Source organism: Natator depressus, chromosome 3 (assembly GCF_965152275.1).
Source record: "Natator depressus isolate rNatDep1 chromosome 3, rNatDep2.hap1, whole genome shotgun sequence".
NCBI lineage: Eukaryota > Metazoa > Chordata > Testudines > Cheloniidae > Natator > Natator depressus.
Window position 1 is genome coordinate 206,613,977 of NC_134236.1, and position 26,740 is coordinate 206,640,716.

The following is a 26,740-nucleotide window of genomic DNA, read 5'->3' on the forward strand; positions in this document are numbered from 1 at the left end:
AAAGGACGCAGGCGCGCTCAGACCCGGCAGGAATGGCTGAGCTGGCCCCCATTCAACGCCTAGCACCGGTGGGCACGTCGCGGGGGCAGCTTAAACGCTAATGCTGGAGGAACCATGTCCAAGGTTACAATACAAATTAAAAAGCAAGGCCCCTTCCTGTCCCTACCCCCCACCCCCCACCGTGGTACAAACCCCATGAAAACTGTACAGGAGCTGGACTTTAATTCCTTGGAGAATTACATAAATACTGAGTTTAACACTTAGAAAAATAAAGTCTTTTTTTTTTTCAAGGCTTCTTGTCTTTAATTTAAAAAAGTTACAGTAGCGGCTTGGTTCCCGAAGGAGTCAGCAGCCTCCTCTCGCCCCAAAGAGCCGCTCACTGCAACCTACGTTCTCTGCTCCCCAGCAGGACAGGACGCTCCCTCCGAGCGAAGCCGCCCCCCTCCTGCGGCGTCCACACCACCCAAGCACCTCCCTCTGGGGCGCCCCACATCCCCTCCCGGAGGCCTGAAGGAATCCGCGCCGCCCCCTTTTTGCCTCCTGGGCCAGGCTGCGCGGCAGCTCCGGGGCCCTGTTTTTCCCTTTAACGTTCCAGTTGGTTTCTCCATCTCCTGTTGAAATGGTGCTTTGGAAAGCACTAACCACGGCAGGAACGGTGCCCGGCCACAGACAGCGCCCCCGGCCAAAGCAAGGCAGCACTGCGGTGCACAGACAGCAATCCTGCCGCCACATCCCTGGGTCTTCCCAGCCCTGGCACCCGAACGAGAGCACATGCTGGCCCCCGGCTGAGCCAGCAGAGATGATTTACGTCCACGGGCTGCAGGGCTTTCTGAGAAGGAAGGGCAGGGACCCACGCCCAGGTTACCTTGCTCCCAGGCAGCTCGCTAGTGTCCAGGGGGCACAAAAGCAACTGCCTTGGCCAGGTGGAACAAGAGACATTTATCACGGGAAATGCAAACCGCCATTTGCTTCCAGCTCGGTTCCTCTCAGCATCAACCCCAAGCAGCGCCCCTCCAGCCCCACTCCTCGCGGACGGTGCTGGGACAGCGCCCTGGCCCCCGGGGACACCCGCCAGGCCAAGGAGGCATTGCACGGGGCCGGTGGGGCTGTAGTGACTGCGCCAAGAGCTCACTTTCCTGTGTCCCAGCAGTGCCAGGGCTACAGGCAAGGGCAGTATCTTGCCCACGACGTGGCACTACCGCCGCTGGGGGGCTTTCTGCCACGCAGGCCGGGCCTGGGGCTGCCACCTGGGCCAGGGAAGGTCCTGGCCAGCCCACCCTGCCAGCAGGAGAGCAGCTGGGGAAGATGCTGATGCCCCTGCATCCCTCTTGGCAGGGGAGCAGGCTCAGCCTGGGGCACCCCCTGGAGCAGCTTGCCGTCTACAGGAGGGAGCCTGCTGCTGGGCCATGCTGAAGGCAAGCTGCCTGGACCTGCCCTACCCCTCCCTGGCATCTGGGCAGAGGGGAGTGAGAACTGGACCTAGGAAGAGAGCTCCTTCGGTGGGGGCTGCTCCCGTCACGTCGCTGGGCCGGTGCCTAGCTCGGTGCTAATACTCCCGGCAAACAGCAGCTGGAGACGCCCGGTTGGACAGCAAGGAGCCAGGGCAGACAGCAGGCTGTTTATTGACATGGCGGGGCGAGCCCTCCCCTCGAGAGGCGAGTTTCTTTGGCTGGAGTGAGAAAAGCACAGGAAACGCAGCGTCCGAACGCAGCCCAGCCCCGGCTCAGTTCCACCCCGCGCCCCGTGTGTGCGTGCGTGTGTGTGTGTGAAGGAAACGTGAAAAGGCAACAATAAATAAGTGACGCAGTCCATACGAGAGGGAATCGCTGCCGATCCCGGGGCCGGCGAGACGCTCCGCAGCCCACAGGCCAGAGACGGCACCCGGCGGGCAGCAGCTGCCGCAGTTCCCAGGCCGGGGCACCACAGGGCCTCTCAGTCACTCTTGGCGCTGTGTGACGTGTCCAAGTTCACCACCTGCAGCTCTGTCAAGTTACTGCTGCTGCTGCTGGACTGCTGGCCAATGACGGCCATCTGGAGAGAGAAGGGAGGAGAGCACCGGGGAGCGTCACGGGGCCTGCGGCTCTAGGGTCACCCCAGAATGCAGCCAGGGCCCTGGGGGACAGGCCAACCCGGAGAGCCAGCCTGCCAGCTCCACCCACTGCACCGGGGGCCAATGCCAGGCCTCCCCAGGAGGCAGAGCAATGCTTCGGGGCTGGGATGGGGAACCCTGGCTGCGAACAGCAGGGAGAAAGAGCAACTCCCCCACCCCTGCTGCCACCAAGCGGCCCAGGCTGTGGTCCTCTGCCTCTGCGGCCTGGCACCTAGGCTGCGGCCGTCTCCCCCACAGGCTGGGGGCGCTGCAGAGCAGAGGCTGACTGCGTTCAGAGCACCTGCCGTCCCAGGGTCAGAGCTCACCAGGCACAGTGCCTTCTCTCATGTCCTCCCTCCAGCAGGGCAGGGCTGGGACACCCCGTTACCAGTGACCCCTGGGGATCCCTGCGGCCGGGGGGAGGGGAAGCAGCCTGCACGCATCCACAGGGCTGGTGTGGGGAAGAGGCCGGGTGGGAGGCGCGGGCGAGGTACCCACCGAACTGCTCTGTGCCTACCTGGTGAAGCTGGACGGCTGAGACCGGAATCTGAACGGTGCCCGATGGGGCCGTCAGGAACACCTGGGGGACAGCACCTGCCACACAGAGTCAGCGCTTAGATCCTCCGCCCCAGGATGCCGTGGCAGGCTGGGCCACATGGAACACCAGCCGTCGAGCCTTTGAGAGGCGGTTCGGCCACGCACACCGGCTGCGTCACCCCGCTCCACACCAGACCAAGTGGCCACAACACACAGGCCAGCTCAGCAGGGCTTCCTGCTGCTCTCCATCGCCAAGGCAGCACAAAGGAGCCAGTGTCCACCCCAAGTCGCCTGTGCCCCCCCAAACTCTCTTCCCTCCTGTTTCTCACCTCCCCCCACATACACCCCCAAATCCCCCCTCCTTTCCTGTTCCCCATGTCACCTGCGCACCCTCCCTGAATCCCCTTCCCACCCCCAAATGCGCTCCCCAAAATCCCTCTCCCTCCTGCCCCCACACGCACCCCCCAAATGCCCCTCCTGTGCCACGGCATGCATCCCTCAAGTCTCCCTCCCCCTCCTGCCTGCCCCCCGTGTTCTCCCCAAATCCCGCTCCTGCCCCCCGCGTTCCCACCCCCACCTCCCATCCCTGCTGAGCAGGCCTGGGGCAATGGGTCGGTTCTGACAATGTCTCTTAGGGCTGAGGGTCAGTTTTTGCTGTTGCTCTGCCTGCCTGAACGTTGCTCCTGCAGCAGAGGCTGAGGTAAAAAAATCTTCACCCAACCCCACTCAACAGCTGCCCTCTTTCAAAATGGCTGCCCTCCCCAACCCTTCTCAATGGCCCTGGGGTCACAGGTGGCTCTTGGCACATCCAGCCCCCACCGCTAGGGAAGAGGGCGATCCCGCTGCTGCCAGCAGGCAGAAAGGAACAGGGCAATGGAGACAGGGGCCATGTTTGCTAAGGGCAGCCTGCCTCCCCGTGGGAGCAATGGGGAAGGTGGCCATTTTTAAAAGGGGCAGTTCTTGGTGTCTCTCTGCAGGGCACCCTTTGGTTGGGACGCATACAAGGAAACGGCCCATTCACGTCCATGTGTCTCTGCAGGAAATGCCCAGCTCTGCCAAGCCACACGTAGCCAGACAATGCCCGCCTAGAGGATCATCTCGAGATGCTGCTTTATGGTCCTGCTTTTTAATTCATTTAAACCCAGAATCAAGAGACCACATTTCCCAGAAAGTTCTCAGGAACGCCCCTCTGTGCCCCCAGGGCGGGGGCTGGATGCACGGGGGAGGGGGTGGGGGGCCATGCACAAGGGAAGCTGAGCGCACCACATGGAGCAACCCTCTTACCCTGATCCTGGACCTGCCCGTGGGAAACCTGCATCGCCGAGGATGCCTGGGAGAAGGCATTGAGGACGGTCAGCCCCCCGTCCGCCAGGCCTGAGGTGGGCGCATACATCACGGCGTGAGGGCTGGGGTACATCATGTGGCCTCCCACCGTGGTTGGCACAGACGAAGTCATGATCGTTGCTGGCAGCGTCACTGGCAGGAAAACAGAGCAAGTGCTAGTCAGGGGAACGGGAGAGGAGACCATGAACTGCAGCCCCCCCGCACTGTCCCCACAGGGCCCCCACACTGCACTGCACCAACAGTGTCCCTCCACAGCACTCCTTAAGCAGGACAAGCACTGCACCCCAGAGCCCCCACGCCCCCTGCCCCAGCAGGGCCTACCCTGCACCCCTGGAGTAGCTGGCCCATGAGGATTCATGCCCAGCTGTGAATTGCCTGCATTAGATTTCAGGGATTTCTAAGAGACTTCACAATCTGCTCCTGCTGTCACTCCGGAGCAGAGGGCAGGTTGGCTGGGTGCATCAGTCGGGCGTTCCCAGGCTGGGATTTCTTCTACGTGTGACCTTCGCTTGGTGTTTGCGGGTTTGGGGATCCTGGATTCCAGGGCCAGGAGGGCCTACTGGGATCACCTTGTCTGACCCCCTGGAGAGCACAGGCCAGAGACCGGCCCCAATCATTCCCGGAGCAGAGCTTTTAGAAAAACACCCAAACTTGACTGAAGAATCACCAGTGCTGGGGAATCTAGCACGACCCTAGGTGAGTCGTTCGCCTCATTTCCAGTCTGAATTTGTCTAGCTTCAACTTCCAGCCATCGGATCATGTTAGATCTTTGCCTGCTAGGCTGAAGAGCCCACTGTTAAATATTTGTTCCCCATGAAGGTTCTTGTAGATTGTCATCAAGTCACCCCTTAACTTTCTCTTTAAGCTAAACAGATTGAGCTCCTTGAGTCTATCACTCTAAGGCAGGTTTTCTAATCCTTTAATCGTTCTTGTGGCTCTTCTCTGATCCTCCCCAATTTATCAAATCCTTACTGAACTGTAGGCACCAGAACTGGACACCGGATTCCAGCAGCGGTCACACCAGTGCCAGACAGAGATAAAACAACCTCTCTGCTCCTACGCAGGATTCCCGTCTATGCATCCCCAGTTCCCGTTTGCTCTTTTGGCCAGAGCGTCACTCAAGGAGTTCATGGTCAGCTGATTACCCACCCCACCCCACATCTTTTTCAGAGTCGCAGCTTCCCAGGATAGAGGCCCCTATCCTGGAAGTGTGGCCTGCATTCTTTGTTCCCAGAGATATGCATTTATGATTAGCCATATCAAAACACATACAGTTTGCTGCCGCCCAGCTTACCAAGTGATCCAGATCATGCCGAGTCAATAACCTTCCTTTTCATTATTTACCCCTCCCCCAAGCTTTGTGTTATCCGCAGACTCTATCAGGACTGATTTTATGTTTTCTTTCAGGTCATGGATAAAAATGTTAAATAACCTAGGGCCAAGAACCAATCCCTGTGGGCCCCATTGGAAACACACCCACTCGAGGAGTCCCTGTTTACAGTTATTTTTGTGACCTATCAGTTAGCCAGTTTTTAGTCCATGTCATGTATGCCATGTTCATTTTATATCATTCTTAGTTTTTTAATCAAAATGCCATGAGATACCAAGTCAACCCCCTGACAGAAGTCTATGTACATTATATCAACACGATTACATTTATCAATCAAACTTGAAATCTTATATATATATATCAAGTTAGTTTGACAGGATCTACTTTCCATAACCCATGCTGATTTGCACTAATTACATTACCCTCCTTTAGTTCTTTATTAATCAAGTCCCATATCAGCTGCTCCATTATCTTGCTTGGAATAGAAGTCAGGCTGACAGGCCTATAATTATCAGGGTCATCCCATTTACCCTTATTAAAAACTGGCACAACATTAGCTTTCTTCCAGTCTTCTGGAAATTTCGCAGAGCTGCAAGACTTATTGGAAATTAACATTAATGGTCCAGCAAGCTTCTCCGCCAGCTCTTTTAAAACTCTTGAATGCAAGTTATCTGGACCTGCTGATTTCAAAATGTCTTGAGTTTAGTAGTTTTTTATTTAATACCTCCAGAGATACTAGTGAAATGGAAAGTGTGTTATCCCTAGATGATGAGACTATATCATCTGTTTATTCCCCAAATACTGAACAAATATTTATTGAGCACTTCTGGCTTCTGTGTTATTTTTTGATAACTGTACCATTTCCATCTAGTAACAGACCAATACCATTATCAGGATTCCTTTTGTTTCTAATATATTTTAAAAACTCCTTATTGTCCTTATCTCTGCTACAGATTTCTGCGTCCCTTTGCTTCCCTTACCAATTTTCTATAATTCCTCATTTATATACATTTCTATCAACTTCCCCTTTCTTCCATTTATTTTTTTTATAAATGAAAATATACACGTGATGTTGCATTCCATATGTTTTATGGAAATATGCTGATGAGTGTAAATAGGATGTAACTGGAATATGCTTTATGCAAAAAGTCTCTTGTAAGGTATCATAACAAAGGTTATAACCTACTGACTACGTTCCTCCTACTTGTATGCATGTATCATTCTGTATCTGAAGCTAGAAATATGAAGTATAACTCTGAGATCCTATTGTAATTATGCAAAGTGTAGGCCATTAATGGTGGTTTAGAATCGTGATGGCTCCCACTGACTAGGACAATTGGTTGTAAATGGTTTATTTACCTGCAAACCTTCCTGTGTACCTGTGGGCCAGCCCATGGGGAATGGAGACTCGGGGTCTTACAGTGACATGTGACCACGGCACAGGATAATAGAATCCATCTTAAATCTGGTACTTTTCCATTTAGCAGGAAGGGTGGGGACCAGGAGAGACAAAAGATTCCTGCCTTGTGCCAAAGCTATAAAAGGGGGTGGAGCAGGACAATGGGGGCCGCCAGTCATCAGAAAACCCCTGCTTGCCACCTGAGATGTCTGCTGGATCTAACAGACTGTACCGGGGAAAGGACTGGGCCCAAACTAGGAAGGAGTCTAGTCTGTGAAAGCAGCTTATTGGAACATCTTTGAGGGTGAGATATTATCTGCAATCAGTGTTTTAAATGTACTAGACTTAGACTTGTGTATTTTTGCTTTATTTTGCTTGGTGCCTTACTTTGTTCTGTCTGGTATTACTTGAAGGGATAGCTCAGTGGTTTGAGCATTGGCCTGCTAAACCCAGGGTTATGAGTTCAACCCTTGAGGAAGCCATTTAGGGATTTGGGGCAAAAATTGGGGATTAGTCCTGCTTTGAGCAGGGGATTGGACTAAATGATCTCCTGAGGTCCCTTCTAACCCTGATATTCTATGAAACCACTTAAATCCTACTTTTTATACTTAAACCAAGAGTAAGTGATTAATACCTAGGGGAGCAAACAGCTGTGCATCTCTCTCTAGCAGTGATATAGAGGACGGATAATTTACTAATTTACCCTATATAAGCTTTATACAGAGTAAAATGGATTTATTTGGGGTTTGGATCCCATTGGGAGCTGAGTATCTGGGTGCTGGAGATAGGTGACCTGCTGAGCTGTTTTTAGTTCAAGTCTGCAGCTTTGGGGGCGTGGCCCAGACCCTGGGTCTGTGTTGCAGCAGGCTGGCAGGTCTGTGTTGCAGCAGGCAGGGTACTGAAGTCCCAGGCTGGCAGGGAAAAGGGGCTCAGAAGTAATTTCAGCACATCAGGTGACGGTCCCAAGGGGATCTCTGTGACCAAACGTGTCAAATATAATTAAAAAAAAAAAAAAAAAAAAAAAAAAAACCAGCTGCCTTCATTCCCATCTAAGTCAGATCAGTTTTTTTTAACCAGTCTGGCCCTTTTCCCCCGATTGGGGAAAAAACGGTTACTCGCCTTCTTTTAACTGTTGTTCATGTCCATTCCAATCAGGTGCGTGCATGTCGCATGCACGACAGCTGGAAGATTTTTCCCCTAGCAGCATCTGTTGGGTCGGTCTGGGTGCCCCCTGGAGTTGCACCTTCATGGCACCCCACATAGGGCCCTGCCGACCCTCCACCCCCCACTTCCTTCTTACTGGCTACTCCGACAGAGAGGGAGGAAGGCAGGTACTGGAATGGACGTGAACACCACATCTCGCAGAACAATAGTCACGAGAAGGTGAGTAACTGGTTTTTCTTCAAGGGTTTGTTCATGTCAAATCCAATCAGGTGACTGACTCCCAAACCCAAATTCAGGAGCTGGGGTCGTCCACCGATTGGAGCACTGCTCTTCCAAAGGTCGCAGCGTCTCTGGCCCGCTGGGTGATTGCATAATGTGCAGTGAAAGTGCGTATGGAGGACCATGTCACTGCTCTGCAGATTTCCTGGGTGGGAACCTGTGCCAGGAATGCAGTTGAAGAGGCCTGAGCCCTGGTAGAGTGTGCAGTGATCAAAGGAGCAGGCACCCCGTCCAGTTGTAGCACTCCCGGCTGCAGGACGTGATCCATGACAAAATCCATTGAGAGGAGACAGGAAGACCTTTCATTCTGTCCACCACTGCCACGAATAACTGGACGGACTTTCGGAATGGCTTCATTTTCTCGATATAGAAGGCTAGTGCCCTGCGGACATCCAATGAGTGAAGCTTCTGCTCCCTGACACTGGAATGAGGCTTAGAGTAGCATACAGGAAGGACGATGATATCCTTGGTTGATGTGAAACTGGGAGACGACCTTCGGGAGGAGAGCAGGATGAGGCCTGAGCTAAACCTTGTCCTTATGGAACACAGCGTAAGGAGGCTCTGATGTTAGCGATAACCTCAGGTAGGAGGGCCCTATCAGAAACGCCACCTTGTATAAGAGATTGAGCCCTTGGTGACATGCTCCCTGCTCTAATGGCGGCCCCATAAGTCTGGATGGGACCTCAATTTGGTCCCAAGACAGGGCTGGCTGTCGGACCTGTGGATATAGCCTGTCGAGACCTTTAGGGAAACGGCTGACCAACAGGTTGGCAAAGACCGACCGTCCCTCTGCGCCTGGATGGAAGGCGGAGATGGCGGCCAAGTGAACTCTTATTGACGACTTAGACTGTCCCTGCTGCTTGAGGTGGAGAAGATAATCCAGTATAAAGTGGCATAAAGGCGAGTGTCGGGGACAAATGGTGCTGCACCAACCAGACTGAAAATCTCTTCCACTTGGCAAGGTAGGTGACTCTCCTGGAGGGTTTCCTGCTGCCAAGGAGAACTTGTCTGCCTTCACCAGAGCAAGAAAGCTCCATCAGGTTCAGTCATGGAGCTTCCACGCTGTGAAGTGGAGTGACTCGAGGTTCAGATGTTGGAGACAGCCGTGATCCTGAGTTAGTAAGTCCGGGAAGAGCGGCAGGGTGACTGGGGTTTTCACGGACATTTCCAGGAGTGATGTGTACTAGTGCTGGCGGGTCCAAGCTGGAGCTATCAATATAACTGAAGCTTCTTCCCTCCGAAACTTGAGGAGCACCTTGTGAGTGAGAGGGGTAGGCAGAAACGCGTACAGGAGATGGTCTCTCCATGGGAGGAGGAACGCATTCGCGATGGAGCCCAGGCTGTCACTCAGGAAGGAGCAGAATCGCTGACACTTCCTGTTGCGTTGCGTGGCGAACAGGTCTATGGGGGGAAAGCCCCACCGATGGAAGATTGAGGTCACGACGTCCGGGTGAAGGGACCACTCGTGGCCGTGGAACACCCTGCTGAGATGGTCCGCCAGCTCGTTCAGTACTCCAGGGAGGTACGACGCTTGCAGGTGTAGCGAGTGCTCTACACAGACGTCCCACAGCATGAGGGCTTCCTGGCACAGGGGAGAGGAGCGTGCACCCCCCGTTCACTGATATAAAACATCACCGTGGGGTTGTCTGTCCTGACTGATACACAGCTCTCTGCTAGGTGGGCTCGGAAAGTCTGGCATGCCAGGTGCACCGCTCTCAGCTTTCTGACACTGATGTGTAGAGCAAGATCCGCCTGGGACCAGAGGCCTTGGGTTCTGAGGTCTCCCAAATGTGCCCCCCAGCCTAAGTCTGACACGTCTGTCACTAGCGAGAGGGACGGCTGAGGGCTGGTGAAGGGGACCCTGCACCTACTACCTGCGGGTCGAGCCACCACAGGAGGGAGTTGAGTACCGGCCGAGGCAGGGTTACAATCCTGTCCAAACTGTCCCAGACTTGCAGATACACTGACGCTAGCCATGACTGAAGGGGTCAAAGTCTGAGTCTGGCATACTGTATTACGTAGGTACATGCAACCATGCGTCCTTGAAGTTTCAGGCAGTTCCGTGCTGTGGTGGTGGGGAATTGTCTGAGACCTTGAACAATGTAACCCAGGGCGAGAAATCTCGCTTCTGGAAGGAACGCCCTGGCATGTGTCGAATCCAGTACCACCCCTACAAATCCTATCCTCTGAACCAGGGACAGCTTTGATTTCCCCTCATTCGGTAGCAGTCCCAGTTCATCGAAAGATGCTCTTATGAAGGCAACTTCCTCTCTACCTGAGCCCTGGATCAGCCCTTGATCAGCCAGTCGTCGAGGTACGGAAACACCCGTACCTGCTGCGTGCACAGGAATGCGGCCACCATGCCAGGCACTTGGTGAATACTTGAGGTGCCGTTGACAGGCCAGTCGGGAGGACCGTGAACTGATAGTGGGTGCTGTTCACCACAAACCTGAGGTATTTTCTGTGGGACAGTTATCATTATGTGAAAGTACGTGTCCTTCAAGTTGAGGGTGGCGTACCAATGAAGGGATGATGGAGGCCGACGAGTTTGAGTTTCTTCACAAACTTGTTGTGTTCTCACAAGCCTAGGATGGGTCTGAGCCCACCCTTGGCTTTCAGTATTAGGAAATACTGGGAGTAGAAGCCCTTACCCTTCTAGTCCTGAGGAACCTCTTCCAATGCCCCTACTCAGAGGGGTAAGTGTACCTCCTGGGTAAGGAGTTGCTCGTGAGAGGGGTCCCTGAAGAGGGAGGGGGAAGGGGAAGGGGGATGGAAGAGTGGGAGGGCACACAATTGGACGGAATATCCCCTTTCTACTGTGTGGCGCACTCAGCGGTCTGAAGTGATACGGGACCATGCACGGTAGAAAGGGGATAGTCGGGACGAGAAAGTAAGGTGGGGTAGATCCAGTTCTTGATCTGGTACGCTGTCCTTGTGCGCACCTCCAAAAGGCCTGTTTCTGGCCCCCAGAAGGCTTGGTCTGGCCAGAGCCCTGGCCTAAGGATGGGTGTGGCCTCTTCCTGCCACTCTTATTCCTCCTCTGGGAGCCATCCTGTCAGTTTTGCTGATAAAATCACGGAGCAGGTTGCATCCTTAAATGCCTGCGTTGTGTGGCGGATGTGTATACCCAGGGACTTGACGGAAGCCCTCGAGTTTTTTAAACTGTGCAGTCTTCTGTCTTTTCAGAAAACAATGCCTGATCTTCAAAGGGTAGGTCCTGGATGGTCTGTTGGACTTCATGAGGTAGTCCAGAGACCTGAAGCCAAGAGGACCTCCTCATGGCCACCCCCGTAGCCATGGTACGGGCAGCACCATCCACACCCTCAAGAGCCGCCTGCAAGGAGGGCCTAGAAATGAATTTGCCTTCCTCCACCAAGGCCTTAAATTTGGAACGGGAGTCTGGTGGCATCAGCTCAACAGACTTGGCCATCACTCCGCAGGTGTTAAAGGAGTATCTGCTTACAATGGCCTGTTAGTTTGCAATCTGGAGCTGCAGACCACTGGTGGAGTAGACTTTCCTCCCGAATAAGTCAAGCTTTTTGGCCTCCTGGTTTTTAGGGGAGGGTCCCTGGAACCCCTGGCGCTCCCTTTGGTTCACAGCACCCACCACCAGGGAGTTGGGTGGGGAGTGAATGTACAAGTACTCATACCCCTTGGAGGGGACGAAATAGTGTTTTTCATTTCTCCTCGCTGTGGGAGGCAAGGAGGCTGGAGTCTGCCACAAAGCATTTGTGGTTTCATTTATAGTTTTAATAAGTGGCAGCACGATACGCAAGGGTCCAGATGGGGAGAGGACGTCCACCATGGGATCCGCATCCTCTACCACCGCCTCTGCCTGGATCTCCATGTTCTGGGCCACCGTGCACAACAACCGTTGCAGGACCCTACTCCCCTCCAAGGCTGGAGCCGTTGACATGCCCGCAACAGCCTCATCTGGGGAGGACGAGGACGAAAACACCGGCCCATGGCCCTGGTCACTGCCCTTGGCACCCAGGGGGTCGCAGCGCTCGTGGGGCTAGTGTGCCGATGGCACTGGGATCGTCAGTGAGGAGCTCAAAGTGGCAGGCAGGAGTGTGGGATTTGTCGCCGGAGATAGACCCAGTGCCATTTGCTGCAAAGGGGGGGACGGATGCCAGTGTGATTGATGCCAATCTGGATCTCGACGCCTGGCTTGGACCCTGGGCCTGACGATAGTGGCCCTTTCAAACTCCCGGGACCTGAGTTGGTGGGGTTGCCATTGAGGTGGCCACGGCGCTGAAGGGGGCTGGCAGTGTCACCTAGATCTAGACCTCCTGCTGCTGGACCTGTCCGAGTGATAGGACTCTGCCTCAGACGCCGAAAAAGTAGACCACGGAGGAGCAATACTGGCCGGTGCCGAAGAGCGCTGCCAGGCCTCTGGGGACTGATGTGGTTCCCCACCCCACCCATGGGTGGTCGGCACCGGCGAGTGGTGCGCTGGAGATGGGGACCAGCGTGACATCATCGCTGGCTTGCCCCTAGATGGAACAGGTGGCCTGGCTGACATCGGTGCCTCATCCCTCCTTGGGGAAGGCGAAGCCGTCAGGCGAATAAGGTCCCGTGCCGCCTCAAAAGTCTCCGGAGTGGAGGGCGGTTGAATGTCCCAGCCATGACAGTGGGCCAGACTCGACTGGACCCTTTGTGGGGCAGGAGTCGACGAGCCCCTGGGAGGCGCTGGGCCCGAAGTAGGCTGAGGTCTCCCTGCCACTGTCTCCTTAGGCTTAGAAGGGGGGCAGCGCTCCCTCACCTGTCTCTCAATTCTGGGGCATTGGGGATACAGATCAGCACCTGCCAAGAGTCTTCTGTTCAGCACCGTGTCGGTGCCGGGAGTCCTTAGTCTCCTTTCTAGGAGCCGGCGCTTGGCACAGGCTCCGCCGATTGCAGGCGGAGATCAGATTGCGGGCGGAGGGCTACCTGCATGAGGCTAAGCCTCAGTCTCTGCTCGCAATCCTTAAGGGTCCTTGGCCAAAACCCTTTACAAACGCGGCACTTGTCCTTTTGGGGACTCTCGCCAAGGTACTTCAAACAAGAAGTGTGTGAGTCACTTTTTGGCATCAACTTTCTGCAGACTTCACATAGTTTGAACCCCAGCGACCGAGGCATGCCCCGGCAGTGGGGGAAACCCCCACAACGAAAACTTAGCCTACTACTACCTTAAGACAAAAACTACTGTGGTATTTTGTATATAGTTCACTGCTAAAGGCACTTGCAGAAACAAGAGCGAGGGACGTTCCAGCTAGCCGTCACCGGTGGTAAGAAGGAACTGAGGGGGTGGGGGTTCAGCAGGGCCCTATATTGGGCGCCATGAAGTCGTGACTCCAGGGGGCGCCCAGGCTGACCCTCCGGATGCTGCTAGGGGAAAAATCTTCCAGCTGCACGCACACACCTGATTGGAATGGACATGAACAAGCACTTGAAAAAGAACAGAGACTTTTTGGGCATCTAGTAATGCGTTCTTAAATGATTCCCAATGATCATTCACATGGGTCCAATAAAATTCTTCCGACCAGCTGATGTGGATCGTAAACAGCTTTGTAAAGTTGGCTCTTTTAAAGCACCCAGAATATATATTACTGGTCTGTATTTTATTCTGCTTGCACATTATAAATGTGATTAAGTGACGATCACTTGGACTTAAGAGACCCTTCATTTTTAGTTCTGTGATCAGTACCTCTCTGTGTTAGGACAAAGAATAATAAAGAACTCCCTCGTGTTGGCTACAACACTTTTTGTGACATACTTCCTCACACCCTGAGAAGGGTGCAGACCAGCCCTCCATGGCTAGGGAACCACAGCCAGGCCTAGTGGCTGGGAGCGGCGAGCCAGCCGCCGAGGAGCAGGTTACCTGTTCCACTGGAAGAGGTCTGGACAAGGTCGGTGCTGCTGTCGCTGGATGGAGACGTTTGCTGTGGGGCCTGATGCACCTGGATGGCCTGCACGGGAACCTGCTGCGTCACAGTGCCTCCTGGGAGGAGAGAGGAGAGCCCTTCACCGCCCGCTCACCCGGCCGCTGCCATCCAAAGGCAACGCAGGGACCTGCCAGCCCCGCGTCACACCCCCGCCCCCCTGCGCCTGCAGGCCTAGGGCAGGAGGAAAGGGGAGCAGAGCGTTTAGGCCCCACTCGGTGGGCCGGGGCATGTTCACACAGTAAAGGGAGGAGACCTGCCCCCAGACGGGGAGTGGCAGAGGCTGCTCTCTGCATGCACCTGATAGCGCCTGCCCGCCGGAGGAAAGGCCGACCTCCTGACTGGATTTCTGCCCGCTCCCTGGCTGGGCTCAGCAGCCCTGGAGACTGATGTCAGCGACCCCCCCAAGGCATTACAGCCTGGAGCCAGCCACGCAGACGGGGCGCGTCAGGGCCTCTCCTTCACTGCCCTCCCCACTTGGCATGCAGCCCTTGCCTACCCCAGACAACAGAGAGGCCAAGAGGGAGCCTAGCCAGCAGCCGTGTGCTCTGCCCCCTGCCCTGCCCACCCCGGCAGGATTTGGAAGACCCCCTCACAACTGGGACTCTACTCTCTAGGCTACCTCAAAGGCTCCTGGTCCAGGCCCCCATGGCAGCAATCCCAGCCCCTGCCTCAATCAGGAAACGAGCTGGGGTGGGGGTAGGAACCTCCTGCCACGGGCCACAGCCCGGGGTGTGCTGAGCCGGAGCCGAAACCCACCACCCAGAGACGCGCTAGCCGAACAACACGCAGGTGCCACATCTGACCTAAGCCAGGCGAGGGCCACAGGCGAGCCTCACGCAGCGAGCTTCCCCCACTGGAGCGCAGAGAGCCTGGAGAAGCTCGCTGCAGCCCTGGACGTGAGGGGGACAGAGCTACGAAGCCGGCTCTCCCCGTAGCTCCTCCGGATGCTAAAGGAGATGCCCGATGCTCCTGGGAGCAGCCGTGTGACACAGCACAAGGCCTCCAGTCTAACCTGCAGGGCCCCAAGGGAGCCATGTGCGGTTTGTGCAAGATACACACTCAGAGCAGCTCAGAGCAGCCCAGGGTCCCATCTCTGACACGAGCCAGGACCAGCTAGTCCAGAGAGAGGGCAGGACACCAAAAACGGGCAGGTACGGATGTTCTGAACCCTGCCAGTTAGCGACTGGCTTCTACCTGGAACCACGAGGACACACATGGCCCCTTGCACACACCAACCCTGGCAGAACGTTCCGCTTGCCAAGTCAAGACGCTGGGAAATGCCAGCTCTCCAGCTGCCTACGCAACCCGAACTCGGCCCTTGTGCGTCCTGGGAAGGGGTGAATCGATTCACGATTTCCTTGTGTCCTCATCATTCGACGTGTGGCCCCACACAGCACGTGCCGCAGTGCACTCGGCAGGGCTGGAGTGCGCGACTCTGCTTCGCTCCCATTCTTTTCACGCCGGGTTTTATGTGACTTCCAGTGTTTTTAAAAAGCAAACACAAACAACAGGAACCTCGCTGAGCCCTGCCTGGGTCATCTCCAGGGGCAGAACCTTCGATCCACAGCACAGACCTCCAGCACACGGAGTAACTGAAGCTATCTTCTACGCCAGGGAGAGTCACGCTTTGCCAGCGGGGCTGACAGCAGAGGAGTGATGGGACTTAGGGATCCTGGGACCGGTACCAGGCTCTGGAGGGACGTGTGCTCATGTGGGCACAGACCTTTCCTGTCCCTGCCCAACCATTTCTACAGCATGTCCCCTTCTCCTCCTAACTTGCTCTATTCCCATCCTCCCCCAATTGCATGTGGGTCAATGCAATGCAATTGCTTCCTCTTCCCTCTCCGGACTTCCTGGGCACCAGCGGGGGGGCACTGAGGGCACAGGAGAGACCGGCTCTGCTCAGTCTGGTCCCCAGCAATTCCAGGGAAAGCCCGGCTCAGCCTGTGGCCTGGGGCTGGAGCATGTTCAGAGCAGACAGAGTGTTTGGAGATGGTTGTTGTTGAGCCTCTAACAAATCTGTCCGGAGCAGGTGCAAAGGGAATTTTCAGAGAACTACAACTCCACTGAATCTGGGCGAATGGTCACAGGGGCAGCAAAAGGCACCTCTCCAGCCCCAGGACTACTCCCTTGTCCCTGTTTCAAAGCACAGAGGTGCTAGAACAGCTCAAAGGACAACTGTAAACGCACAGCCCAGGCCCGAGGACATCGCCCGGGCATTCCTGCATCCCGCCTGGACACCGGAGCATGGCTTTTAGCTGGACGCCCCACCTTGACTCCTAATGGCAAATCCCCCTGGCTGCTGACAAGTAAACCCTATTGCCAGTTTGAACTCCTCAACTCCAGCGCCCAGCCGGGGAGCTCCTTCTGCCCCTGCCCGGTAGGTTCCGGAGCCTTCTGCTCTCGGCTGCTGATCTGGAACGAGACCAATGTCCAGGCATGTCCAGTGGCCTCACTGCTCTGTAACCCTCAGTATATTCCTGCTCCACTTCGGACCCCGCCTCACCTCTATTACCTGCTGAGGGGAGTTCAGGGACCCTCCACTGCCTCTAACCTGACGCCCTATTAGCAGATCACCTCCTGTAACGCCCCTTTGGTGGGGCAGCTGTCTCTGTTCTTTTAAAAAGGGTTCAGTCACCCCAGTGAGACAATTGGCTTCCCCTCCACAGCTCCCAGCTCCCCGAAATCAACACAGCTCCGCCGCCAAGGCTGGAGAGAGGCACCTGGGTGGCCAGCAATCTGCCGAGACACCCTTCCTCCTGCACCAACTTCCACAGCTGCCAGGGCCCCGTCTCCACGGTCAAACTCAGCCTACACAGTCTGCCAGGCTGACGTCCCCCTCCAGCCAGGGGGCTGTGCCCAGCCCCCTGCCTGGGGAGGCCTTGCAGAGCGGCGTGAGCCCAGCTGGACGGATCAATTCAGCACGGACCACAGCGTCCCTGCAGCCCGCGCCGCCCTTGTCTAGGATACCGCCCCCCTGCCAGCCAGCAGGCAAGCGCTGCCCTCCAGAGCGCCCTAGGCTTAGCCTCTCCTGCCCTTCAGCCTGGCATGGGCCATGCCTCCCCCCTCCCACGAGCAAGCCGAGGAGTAGCGAGCGCTGACCTGTCAGAGACACAATCTGCCCTCCGGCTGTGGCAGGGAAGCGGAAGACTGTCTGCTGTGTCTGCTGCAGCTGTCCAGCTGTGCCCGCAACCGCCTGGCCCTGCTGGCTGGAGAGGGCCAGCGAGTGCGACTGTAACTGAGTGAGAGGAATGGTAGGGGTCCCAGGAGGGAGCGAAGCACCTGCCGAAAGGAGGGGGAAAGAAAGGCTTCATCACGATCAGCTCTTTTTACCTCCTCCAGCCCCAGAGCTTGTGCTGAGCTTCCTCCCAGGGGCAGGCCTGGACACAGCCGCACGGACCCAGCTTGGATCCCTGCACTCCCCACCACAGGCATGGAGGCAGCAAGAGCCCATCCCCGCTCGCCCCCGAGGCAAGGGCCTGGCAGCAGGGATAGTGGGCAGAGAGCAGGCCCAGCCAGCATCGCTGTGGGCAAGGCAGCCCTGTTCACTTCACCCACAACCCATCGGCCTGGTGCCAGTCCCCGAGAGCCCCCCACCCCTGGCGTGCACTCACCTGGCATGAGAGTGAAGCCGCTGGGGAGCTGCATGAGCCCTCCGGAGGCCACGGCACTGGTGCCCGTGGTTTTGAGCACAGTCCCATTGGCGCTGGTGACAGTGTTGGGGCTGACGCTGGCAGAGACTGGCGCTAGGTAGTTGGTGATCGGGAAGGAGGGGCCACTGCTGACCTGCATGGACGTGGAGGTGGTGGGCACGGTCTGGATGGTCGACGTCGTCCCCGGCAAATTGGTAACTGTGAACGCAGGCTTCAGCGAGTCCTACGAGAGACGGGCAGGTGAGGGAGAGCCAAACCAGGTCCTGGGCCCCATCCGTGCCCCACCCCCAACCAGACCTCAGGGCTCTACTAAACCCCCAAACCAAACCAGGTCTTGAGCCCCATCCACACCCCACCCCCAACCAGATGTCGGGGATCGGCCAAACCCCTGGGTGAAAGGGAGCTGCTGGGAGCCAGGGGCAGGCCCATGTGAGAACTGGGGATTGGACCAAACTCCCTGAAACACACTGACCAAAAATCCACACTATGCTGCCACACCCCGCTGCTCTGGGCATACCCCCGGGGCTCCGGGCACACCCTGCCTCAGCACGCACAGGGTTCTCCCCCCACACCCAGCTTTGTTCTATGGCCGGGTACTTAGCGGCCAGCCTGCAGAGAGGGAATCAATCACCAACCAAACCACACTCAAAGGAAACACCAACTATCCTGCTCTTGTTCCAGAGATGCGTGACCGCCCAGTACAAGGGACGGACAGGGGGCCAGCCCCGGGCAGGAGGCAAAGGAATCACTGCTACACAGGAACCTTGAGATCAGCTGCACCAAAGATGGGGACGGAAATTAGCCAGACCTGACAGGGACCCACGCTGGGCAGAAAGAGATCCTGTCTGTCTGCCTTGGCCCCAGCATGGATCACAGCTTGCTCCGGAACAAACCGACCCGTGCACAGGTCGGGAGGAGCAGCGAGCCACACGCCAGCGGGGGCCCCCGCCCTCAGGGCGCCAGCCTCCTTGGACTGACAGCGCCACCCAGCTGCCAAGGATTACAGAGCTTGTGTTTGGAGGACTGCACAGCGAGGGCAGCCTGGCAGGCCCAGAGCTCCCACGTGCTGCGGCCACCCTGTCATGCTGCCAAAAAGCAGGAATTCACAGCCTGCCTAACTGCTAAAAAAGGGAAGGCAGCCCATTTTGGACAGGCCCAGCCAATCCAGAGCGCCCTGCCTGTCTCCCCCAGGGGAGGGGAGGGCTGGGTGGCAGATCCCCGCTTGCCGGGGCACTGAGATTCCCTGCAGTCGGAATTAGAACGAGCATGTGATAACGGAGCGGAGCCAGGCAAATTCACTTTCCATTATCTCAGCGGCAGTCTCCTGTCCCCACGTGTAGGGGCTGGGAGTGGGGGCGTGCGGCACTCACAGAAAGTCACTGGCCCCAGCCCCTCACTGGGAGGGCAAGAGAGAGTGACCCCAGCCACCCAGCCCGCCTTGCTGCTGCTGATACTCCCAGGGGATCAGCCAGCGATTCAATAGCAGCTGGCTGGGCGGGCCGTCCCCACTGCCTGACACTGACAGCAGTGCACCCTGGGTATCGCACCCCCCGGGCGCTCGCTGTCAGCAACGCCCACAACTCACGCCACCCAGGGGGCTTCCCCTCCACCCGCTCCCACGGCACATCTCAGCCCCCCCCCGGGCTCGGTCCCCACTCTGCTCTGTCAGGGCAGTGAGAGCCAGCCCCAAAACTCCCCCACCGTCTTCTGGGGATCCCCTACCCGTCTGTCTCCTGGGATGCGGCAGGGGCAGGGCACACTGCACCCCAAGCCGTGGGGATGTACGTCACCGCTCTGCAGCGCCCAAGCTTGGGCGGGGAAGAAGAGGAGAGAGGTGTGTTTTCTCTCCGAAACTAAACTTCAAAACAAACGGACCAAAAAACCCAAAAACAAAACAAAAAACCCAGCCCACCAGCCCCCCCCTTGTTTCAAAACACTGAGAGTTGCCAAGTTTCATTTGAATAGTTGGACGGCCCTGGAGACTCGTGTCCTGTTTATGCTCCGCATGGGGCCCCTGGACATGGTCCTGCCAGCGGGCCAGAGCCCAGGGCTCCTCAGCGCAGCCCCGCGGCCGCAACAGCCCCCAGAGCAGCTCGGCACACGGCGTCTGGGCTCCAGAGTGCCAGCAGCAGCCGCGCCTATGGGCGGGGACCAGGGTGGGGAGCAGAGTTTGTCCATGCTGCCCCACGCTCCTAGGGCAGGAGTGGACGGGGCGGAGGATGGGGGGTGCTAGGCACTGGGGATACGGTGGGTTTCACTCAGGCCCAGGCCTGGCAGCGTGGACACGAGGAGCCCTAGGTCCAAGCACAGGCCAGAAAATCCTTCACCGGGGTTCAAATGCAGGGCAGATGCTCAAGCCCAGGGCTCCCTGACATGGGTCAGCTGACTCGAGTCCTAGTAACCTAGACTTATGGTACTGCATAGACATTACGTGTGCACACAGAGCTGCCAGCGCCCCCACCCCCCTGCCAGTGCCCCCCCAGCAAGCGTGCGCACACTGAGCTGCGAGTGCCCCCCCCCCCCCCCGCAAGCACACACCCAGAGGTGCCAGCACTGATTCCCTTACACACCCACCCACCCCCCCAGAGGACAAAGTGAGAAAACTCAACCTTTATTATTTGAAGTCTCAAGCGGGAGGGGCTGGCCTCAGGATTTCGACCCATTGGGGCAGGCAAGCCCAGGTGTCCCCCTGCCCAGCCTGGCAGCTCCCTGGGGCAGGGCTATCCCTGCTGGCCTGGGCAGCCTCATTCCCACAATCCCCTGCTGCCCACTGCAGGTGCTGTGAGGGGAATCCGGGCCAAGGCAGCCCCCGCCCCCAAAAGCCAGCTCTGCAGGGACCCCAGCTGGGCACAGGTCAGTGGTTCCCAGCCCTCTTGGGCAGGGGAATCCAGGGGCCAAGCAAATTTATTTCCAAAGAGAGGTTGTGGGCCACGCGAGGCTCTGGGGGCAGGTTCCCTGCTTTGCTAAGAGCCTGCCACTGCGGCTAGCTTTCCAGCCCCGTGCACACAGATCAACTTCCGGTGCTAACTCCAAACCCTTCCCTTCACAACCCGTGCGCCTCCCGCTACCTTCTGCGGGGAGTGTCCCTGGCTCTTCTACCCCCGCTGCAGTCCCCGGGGCACACAGCTGGCATGTGCTGCATGCCACTTACCCCAGCAGATGCACAGCCCCTGGGGGCCCACAGCAGAACAGCTCAAGTCAGAGCAGCCCCCATTCCCTAGGCTCACTCTCCGCCCCGGCGGGGCACGTTGGCCCACTGGCAGCATGCTGCACGTCACCAACCCGCGCGGCAGGGGAACCGGGCAGCAGCTGGGGCTGTTTGGAGCGACCAGGGATGAATGAGCAATGGGCCAGGCCCCATGTTATTCTGAGGGGGGCAGAGCTCTGCACAATCACCCTGAGGTCCCTGCCGCACTGGAGAATCATGGAGTCCAAGGCCAGAAGGAAGCAGCAACTCCTCGTGCCAGCCTGACCTGCCTAGAACCCGGCACGTGCCCTTGGCAGAGAACAGGAGGGACCCAGGTGCACCAGGGCCCCGCCCGCTGAAATGGAGGGGAGACATTTAAGTGAGCTCTACCCAGGCAAGTGAGCAGCCCCCCACGCTACAGAGGAAGGGGCCAGCTTGTCCTTGTGTCTCTGGGAAGGCTCCCACAGCCGTGTGCCGGGCACGGCCCGCCTGCCCCCTGCCAGCAGTGCGCTCTGGAAGTGTCCCGGAGAAGGGGCGCCGGAGATCCAAAATCTGACGTCCCCACACGGCAGGTGAGAGATGTGAGCCCCGGGTCAGTTGCAAAGCAGGGGAGGGGCCGCCCCAAACCAATGCCACTTCCGGGATGTCCGGCCTCTCCCCCACACCTGCTGCCCAGCCACATTCCAGCCCCTCGGCCACTGCAGCTGTTCCCTTTGTCAGCACACAAGTGGCGCCTGGCCGGCCAGAGCAGGAGGAAGGGGGCCAGGCCCATCCTGGCCCCACTCACCACCACAGGGAGCCAACCTCCCCCCAGAGCAGCAGAGAACCAGGAAACCATCAGCTCCCTCCCCTGGGGCTCACCCAGAGGCCTCTTCTCTGCCCCCTTGCTCTCCACAGCCAACTTACAGCTCTCCCAGGCCAGGCCCATCCCGCAGGGGAGCCCCGCCAGCTGCTGACACAGAGCCTGGAGCAATGGCTAGCGAGCCTCCCAGGCACCCCCTGCACGGGGAGCAGTGGGGGAGCTCCCAGCTGGAGCGTGCCCGCCCTGCTCTGCAGCAGGGTCCCTGGGGGGCAACATGCACCCAGGTCAGGGACAGTGGGGCAGCTGGGCGAGGAGGGTCACATCCCACACCCATTTGCAGTAGGCTCAGCACTCCCCGCCCCCGTGCCCCCTTTCCCAGGGCAGGGTGAAGCAGAGCCATAGCTAGCAGGGAATTATCAGGCCTCACAACCGTTACCCTATTTCCCCTCCTAACCCCGTGGGGCAGGAGAGGGCTGTCATGCCCACTGAGCAGGTGGGGCCGGAGGCCCAGAGAAGTTATGGGGTACTGGCAGCCTGGCCTGGACAGACGTGAGACGGCTGGCTTGCCCGTGCCAGGCCCAGGAGGAATCAGGCCAGCGGCATAGAGCAGAGCACTCAGCTCCCACCTGCTCTAAGGGAACCCGCAGGCTGACCCAGCCCCCAGTGCTCGCAGGAGGCTGGCTGGGATGGGGGGCTGCCTCCCTGCCCCTGGCTGCAGCCACCCGCTCTGTCAGGGGGGGTGACAAGAGCAGGGAGGCTCACGCCACCTCCCGCTCCCAGCTGCCTACCCTCCCTGGGGGTGCAGCTGTACTGTCCCCTAGGCCAGTGTCCTTCCCTTGGGCCGGCAGTGACCAGGAGCCTCCTGCCCACACATACCCCAGCGCAGCCCTCGCTGGCGGGCGCCAGGCTGCAGGAGAGGAAGGGGGGCCCTGTGGCAAGCTGAGCCAAGCCCAGAGGGACAGAGCTATGGGGGAGGAGAAGGGCCAAGGCAGAGCTCAGTGCCACTGTCTGCCCCAGGTGACCGTGCAGTGGGGTGTGCCGGCATCAGGCGTGGCTGAATCAAGCCAAATCTCCTGCCACTGAGCTGCACCAGGACCTGCGCACAGACAGCCCTCTAGCAAGGGTGGGAGGCACCTGCGGGGGCCTGCGTAGCTCAAGGCACCAAGCTGGTCCCTGGCCACATCAGTGAGGAGCAGGCCTCACATTGCGAACCTCAGCAGCTTCACCATGCAGGCCCTGCTGGGCTAAGCACCCGGCCAGGCCACCCACGCCCCGGCCAGGCCGAGCCCCAGCCCCATCACCAGCTGCCTGCCACTGCTGCAGGGATCAAATGCTCTGCCTGGGGCACCATGCTGGACAGCGCCCCAGGAGAGATGGTCCAGCCCGCCCAGCACCTACCCCCTGCATGCGCCACATGCCACGCTGCAGGTCGCATGCTGCATGCCAGAGACATGACGCCCATTGCTAACAGCCAGGGGAACTAACCGGGGGACTCTTCCCAACCCACCTGCGGCTGGGGATTCCTGGACGGCCGCCCGTGACATGTTTGCATGCAGGACTCGGGGAGGTTCTCAGGCCTGCTCGCAGCCCCCCAAATGCCATGGGAATCTTCACTCCAGCATCTGTACACCAGGAACACAGGACACAGCCTGGCTCCTGGCCACCGTTCCTAGAAGCCGGTAGCGAGCCGCTAACAGCCTGCTGCCTAGCACAGTCCCTCCCACAGCCAGGGCCGCATTTACACTGCCCTGGTCAAAGCACGGGCGCTCTCAGCTCACCCCCAGGCAGCGGTGGCCGGGTGCGGGACACAAGGGACAGGACTTGACATGCTGCTGGAGCTCCTCAACCCCATGGTGCTGCCTAAGGCTAGGTGTTCCTGGTGGGGAAAGGGCTGCCCACGCCAGACCTTCCCTCTCTGCTGCAGGCGCTGGCAGCCCCAAACACCCAGGGCTCAGCAATAGCCTGGCGGCCCCCCTCTAGCAGCTGCTCTCAGCCAGCTCCCACGCAGCAGAGCCCTCATCAAACAGCTGGCAGCCCGGACAGCGTCCAGGGGCACACCAGGCTGCAGCACATGGCTCGGTGCCTGGCTCCAGGCCTCTCAGACGGGCCAGCCCAGGGATCAGCCAGGTAAGAAAAGATACACAAGCAGGACGACTCCCCCGCTCCCCAGCCAAGCGCCGGCCAGGCCCCATCAGGCTTAATTTAGGAGATCTAAGGAGAACATAACCCACAGCACCGGCTGGGACATGCTGTACGCACAGCAGCGCTGGGAGAGAGGCGAGGGACGCAGGTAGGAAATAAACCCAGACGCCCCGCTCCCCCCAAAAAGTAGTGTGGTCCTAGCCAGCACACAGGGCTTGGAGACATGCCCGGGTACACGCCCCTGCTGGGCCAGACGCTCCCCATGGCCAGGAAGAGGCTTGGGAGATTGCACTGAGGCAGGGCCAAGTAACCCCAGATCATGCCTGCCAAGGGGTTGCCCATGCTGGGCTTAGAGACCCCCCCCAGTGACGGGGATTGCACTGCTTCCCTGGGCAGCCTGGCCCAGAGCTTAACCACCCCGACAAGAAGTTTTCCTAATATCTCGCCTAAATCTCCCTGTGGTGCATGAAGCTGGTTACTGCATGTCCTCCCTTCAGTGGGCAGAGAGAACAAGATCACCCTCCTGTCTTTATCAGGTCCCCCCGCAGCCTTCTCTTCTTGAGGCTCAGTACCTGCCCAGTTCGGTAACCTTCCCTCCTTGCTCAGGGTTTCTAACCGTTCTCTGGTGGACTCTCTCCAGTCTGCCCACTGCCAGAGGCAGTGGAGGCTGGCGAAGGGGGAGAGCAGCAGGGACCCACCACCCCTCAGTGCAGCCGGGCACCCGGTGGAGGGAGTGGTCAGGCTGCAGAGACTGGCCTCCCCGGTCAGTCAGCCGATAGCCAGAGACTCCTGGAGCTGCCTGAGCGGCCCCCGGCTAGGAGTCCCAGCACCCTCCCCACAGCCCGAGCACCCCAGGGCACTGCCCCTGCCCCCCTCTCCGACCTCTGCCACACTAACCGACCCCACTCCCTGCTTCGCTTTGGCATGAATACGCCAGCCCAGTGCTTGCGAGGGCTCGGCCATTCCCTGCGCTGTACTGCAGCGCCTGTCCCCACCGCCACTCCCAGGGCGCTGCCACACCAGCAACAGCACAGAAAGGTGCTGAGAAGGAGCCAAGCTCCCCGGAGGGCCTGTGACTGCAGAGAGCCCCAGGACGCACTCCAGGCTGGGGCTTTCCATCAGCCCCCCCAGGGTCTGTGTAGCCACAAGCATGGAGCTGGCTGCCACAGAGCATCCCTGCCTCCTGGGAGCATCTCAGCCTCCGCTGCGACCTGCACTCAAGCTGGCCCACCGCTGGGGGCAGTGAGGGGCTGGAGACTAAAAGAGCACACAAATCTCCCCCACGCTTGCCGCTGGAGGCTGGCCTGCGCTGCACCCAGGAACGCTGACTGGTCAGGAACTCTGGGGTGTGCCAGAGAATTGGCGCCAACATTATACCAGGGCAAACTGGGTGAACCCAGGGCTCTATAAAGCTGGTTAGCCTGGCATCAATCCTGGGCAAACTCCTTGCAAAGCTGGAGCTGGGAGCAATCAGCAGAGAATTGAAGGGGGGCAGCTTAATTAATGCCAGTCAACAGGATCATGTGGGAAACAAGCCAGCTGTCGTTTCCGATGAGATCACAAGGCCAGGTGATAAGCGAACATCCCGTCCGCAGACCCAGCGCCACACGACTGGCAGAAGCCAACGCAACCCTCCATGCAGCCCACAGACCCAGCTTCCTGATGGCGCTCAGAAAATAACTAGCTGGGGATGTTCCCAGTGGGACCCATGGGGCTCTGTACCCAGCTCAGCGCTATTCTACGTCTTTATCAATAGTCCGGAAGAAAATCCGACGTCCTTGTCGGAAACACGTGGCAGTCGACAGAACTTGGTGGGTGGTAATCGGCAATGGCATACTCGGCGTTCGGGATCGCTTGGTAAAGCGACTCCATTGACATGGATGTTAATGCAGCCCAACACCAGGTCAGACGTGTGAGGAGCAAAGCCCCAGGATGGAGGCTTTTATTCCAGAATGCAGCGCCTCTGAACGGGACTTATGGGTGGGTCACGGCTGGTAATCGGCTGAACGCCAGCTCCCACTGCCAGGACGCTGTAGGAAAGAGGGTGACAGATCCTTGGCTGCAAAGCAGGGGAATATCAAGCAGAAGGAGGAAGCATGGGGGTCATCACCATGTACAGCACTGGGGAGATTGTTACCGGATGCTGGGTCCACCCGTCAAATGAAAAAAAAGATGTGGACAAATTGGAGGGGGTTCTGCAACACGGCGCATGGAGGAGAGTGGTCTGAAAACACCTCTCACAGCCAGAGACTGAAGGAGGCCCAGCTAGGTAGTTTATCTACAAGTGTGCAGATGGGGAAGAGATGCCTGTGTTTGCGGGATTGGACCACCCTGCCAGCAGAAAAGATCCCACAGCTGGAAGCGGACACTAGACACATTCAGATCGGAAAAAAAGACGTCAACTTCTAACAGCGAAGATCATTAACCCTGGGCACGTGGATTCTCCGACACTTGGAGACTTTACATCGCGACTGGATCTCTTCGGCAGAGACCGGCTCGAGCGCCAACAGACGTTCTGGGCCGCACGCCAGAGTCGCTGGGGGAGGCTGCCTGGCCTGTGCTTTACAGGTGGTCAGGAGGGATGAGCACAATTGGCCCTTCTGGCCTTGGGCTCTCGGAACTGCGCGAGCTCTGCAGCGCGAGCGCTCGCAACAGACGCGCTTCTGCTTTTCCAGGGCTGGGCAGCTGCAGCTTGCCAGTACCCCTCTGGCGCCAGCAGTTCAGCTGCCGAGGGACCGTAAGGCCATTGAGACTCAGCCCTGAGGCAGCGGTGCAGGGCGTCAGGACTCCGGTCCCAGCTCAGCTTCCTGGGGAGTCGTGCTGGGCACGCTGTGCGGCTCCGTCACCCTGCCTGCCATGCGCGGGGCACCCTGCCGGCAGGGGCAGG

The 26,740-nt window shown here is 58.2% G+C and overlaps 1 protein-coding gene across 1 annotated transcript in view; it reads right to left on the bottom strand.

The window, feature by feature from the left end:
- Positions 1 to 257: 257 nt before the first annotated feature.
- The window catches only part of SRF (serum response factor), a 35,513-nt gene continuing 9,030 nt past the window's right edge, over positions 258 to 26,740 (bottom strand). Inside the window, exons 3-8 of the mRNA XM_074949771.1 lie at positions 17,684 to 17,945; positions 17,172 to 17,351; positions 14,006 to 14,125; positions 3,911 to 4,102; positions 2,607 to 2,683; positions 258 to 2,031 (exon numbers count right to left, since the gene is read on the bottom strand). Of these exons, the coding sequence (XP_074805872.1) occupies positions 1,933 to 2,031; positions 2,607 to 2,683; positions 3,911 to 4,102; positions 14,006 to 14,125; positions 17,172 to 17,351; positions 17,684 to 17,945 (930 nt within the window). The 3' untranslated portion in view covers positions 258 to 1,932. The remainder of the gene's footprint in view (positions 2,032 to 2,606; positions 2,684 to 3,910; positions 4,103 to 14,005; positions 14,126 to 17,171; positions 17,352 to 17,683; positions 17,946 to 26,740) is intronic.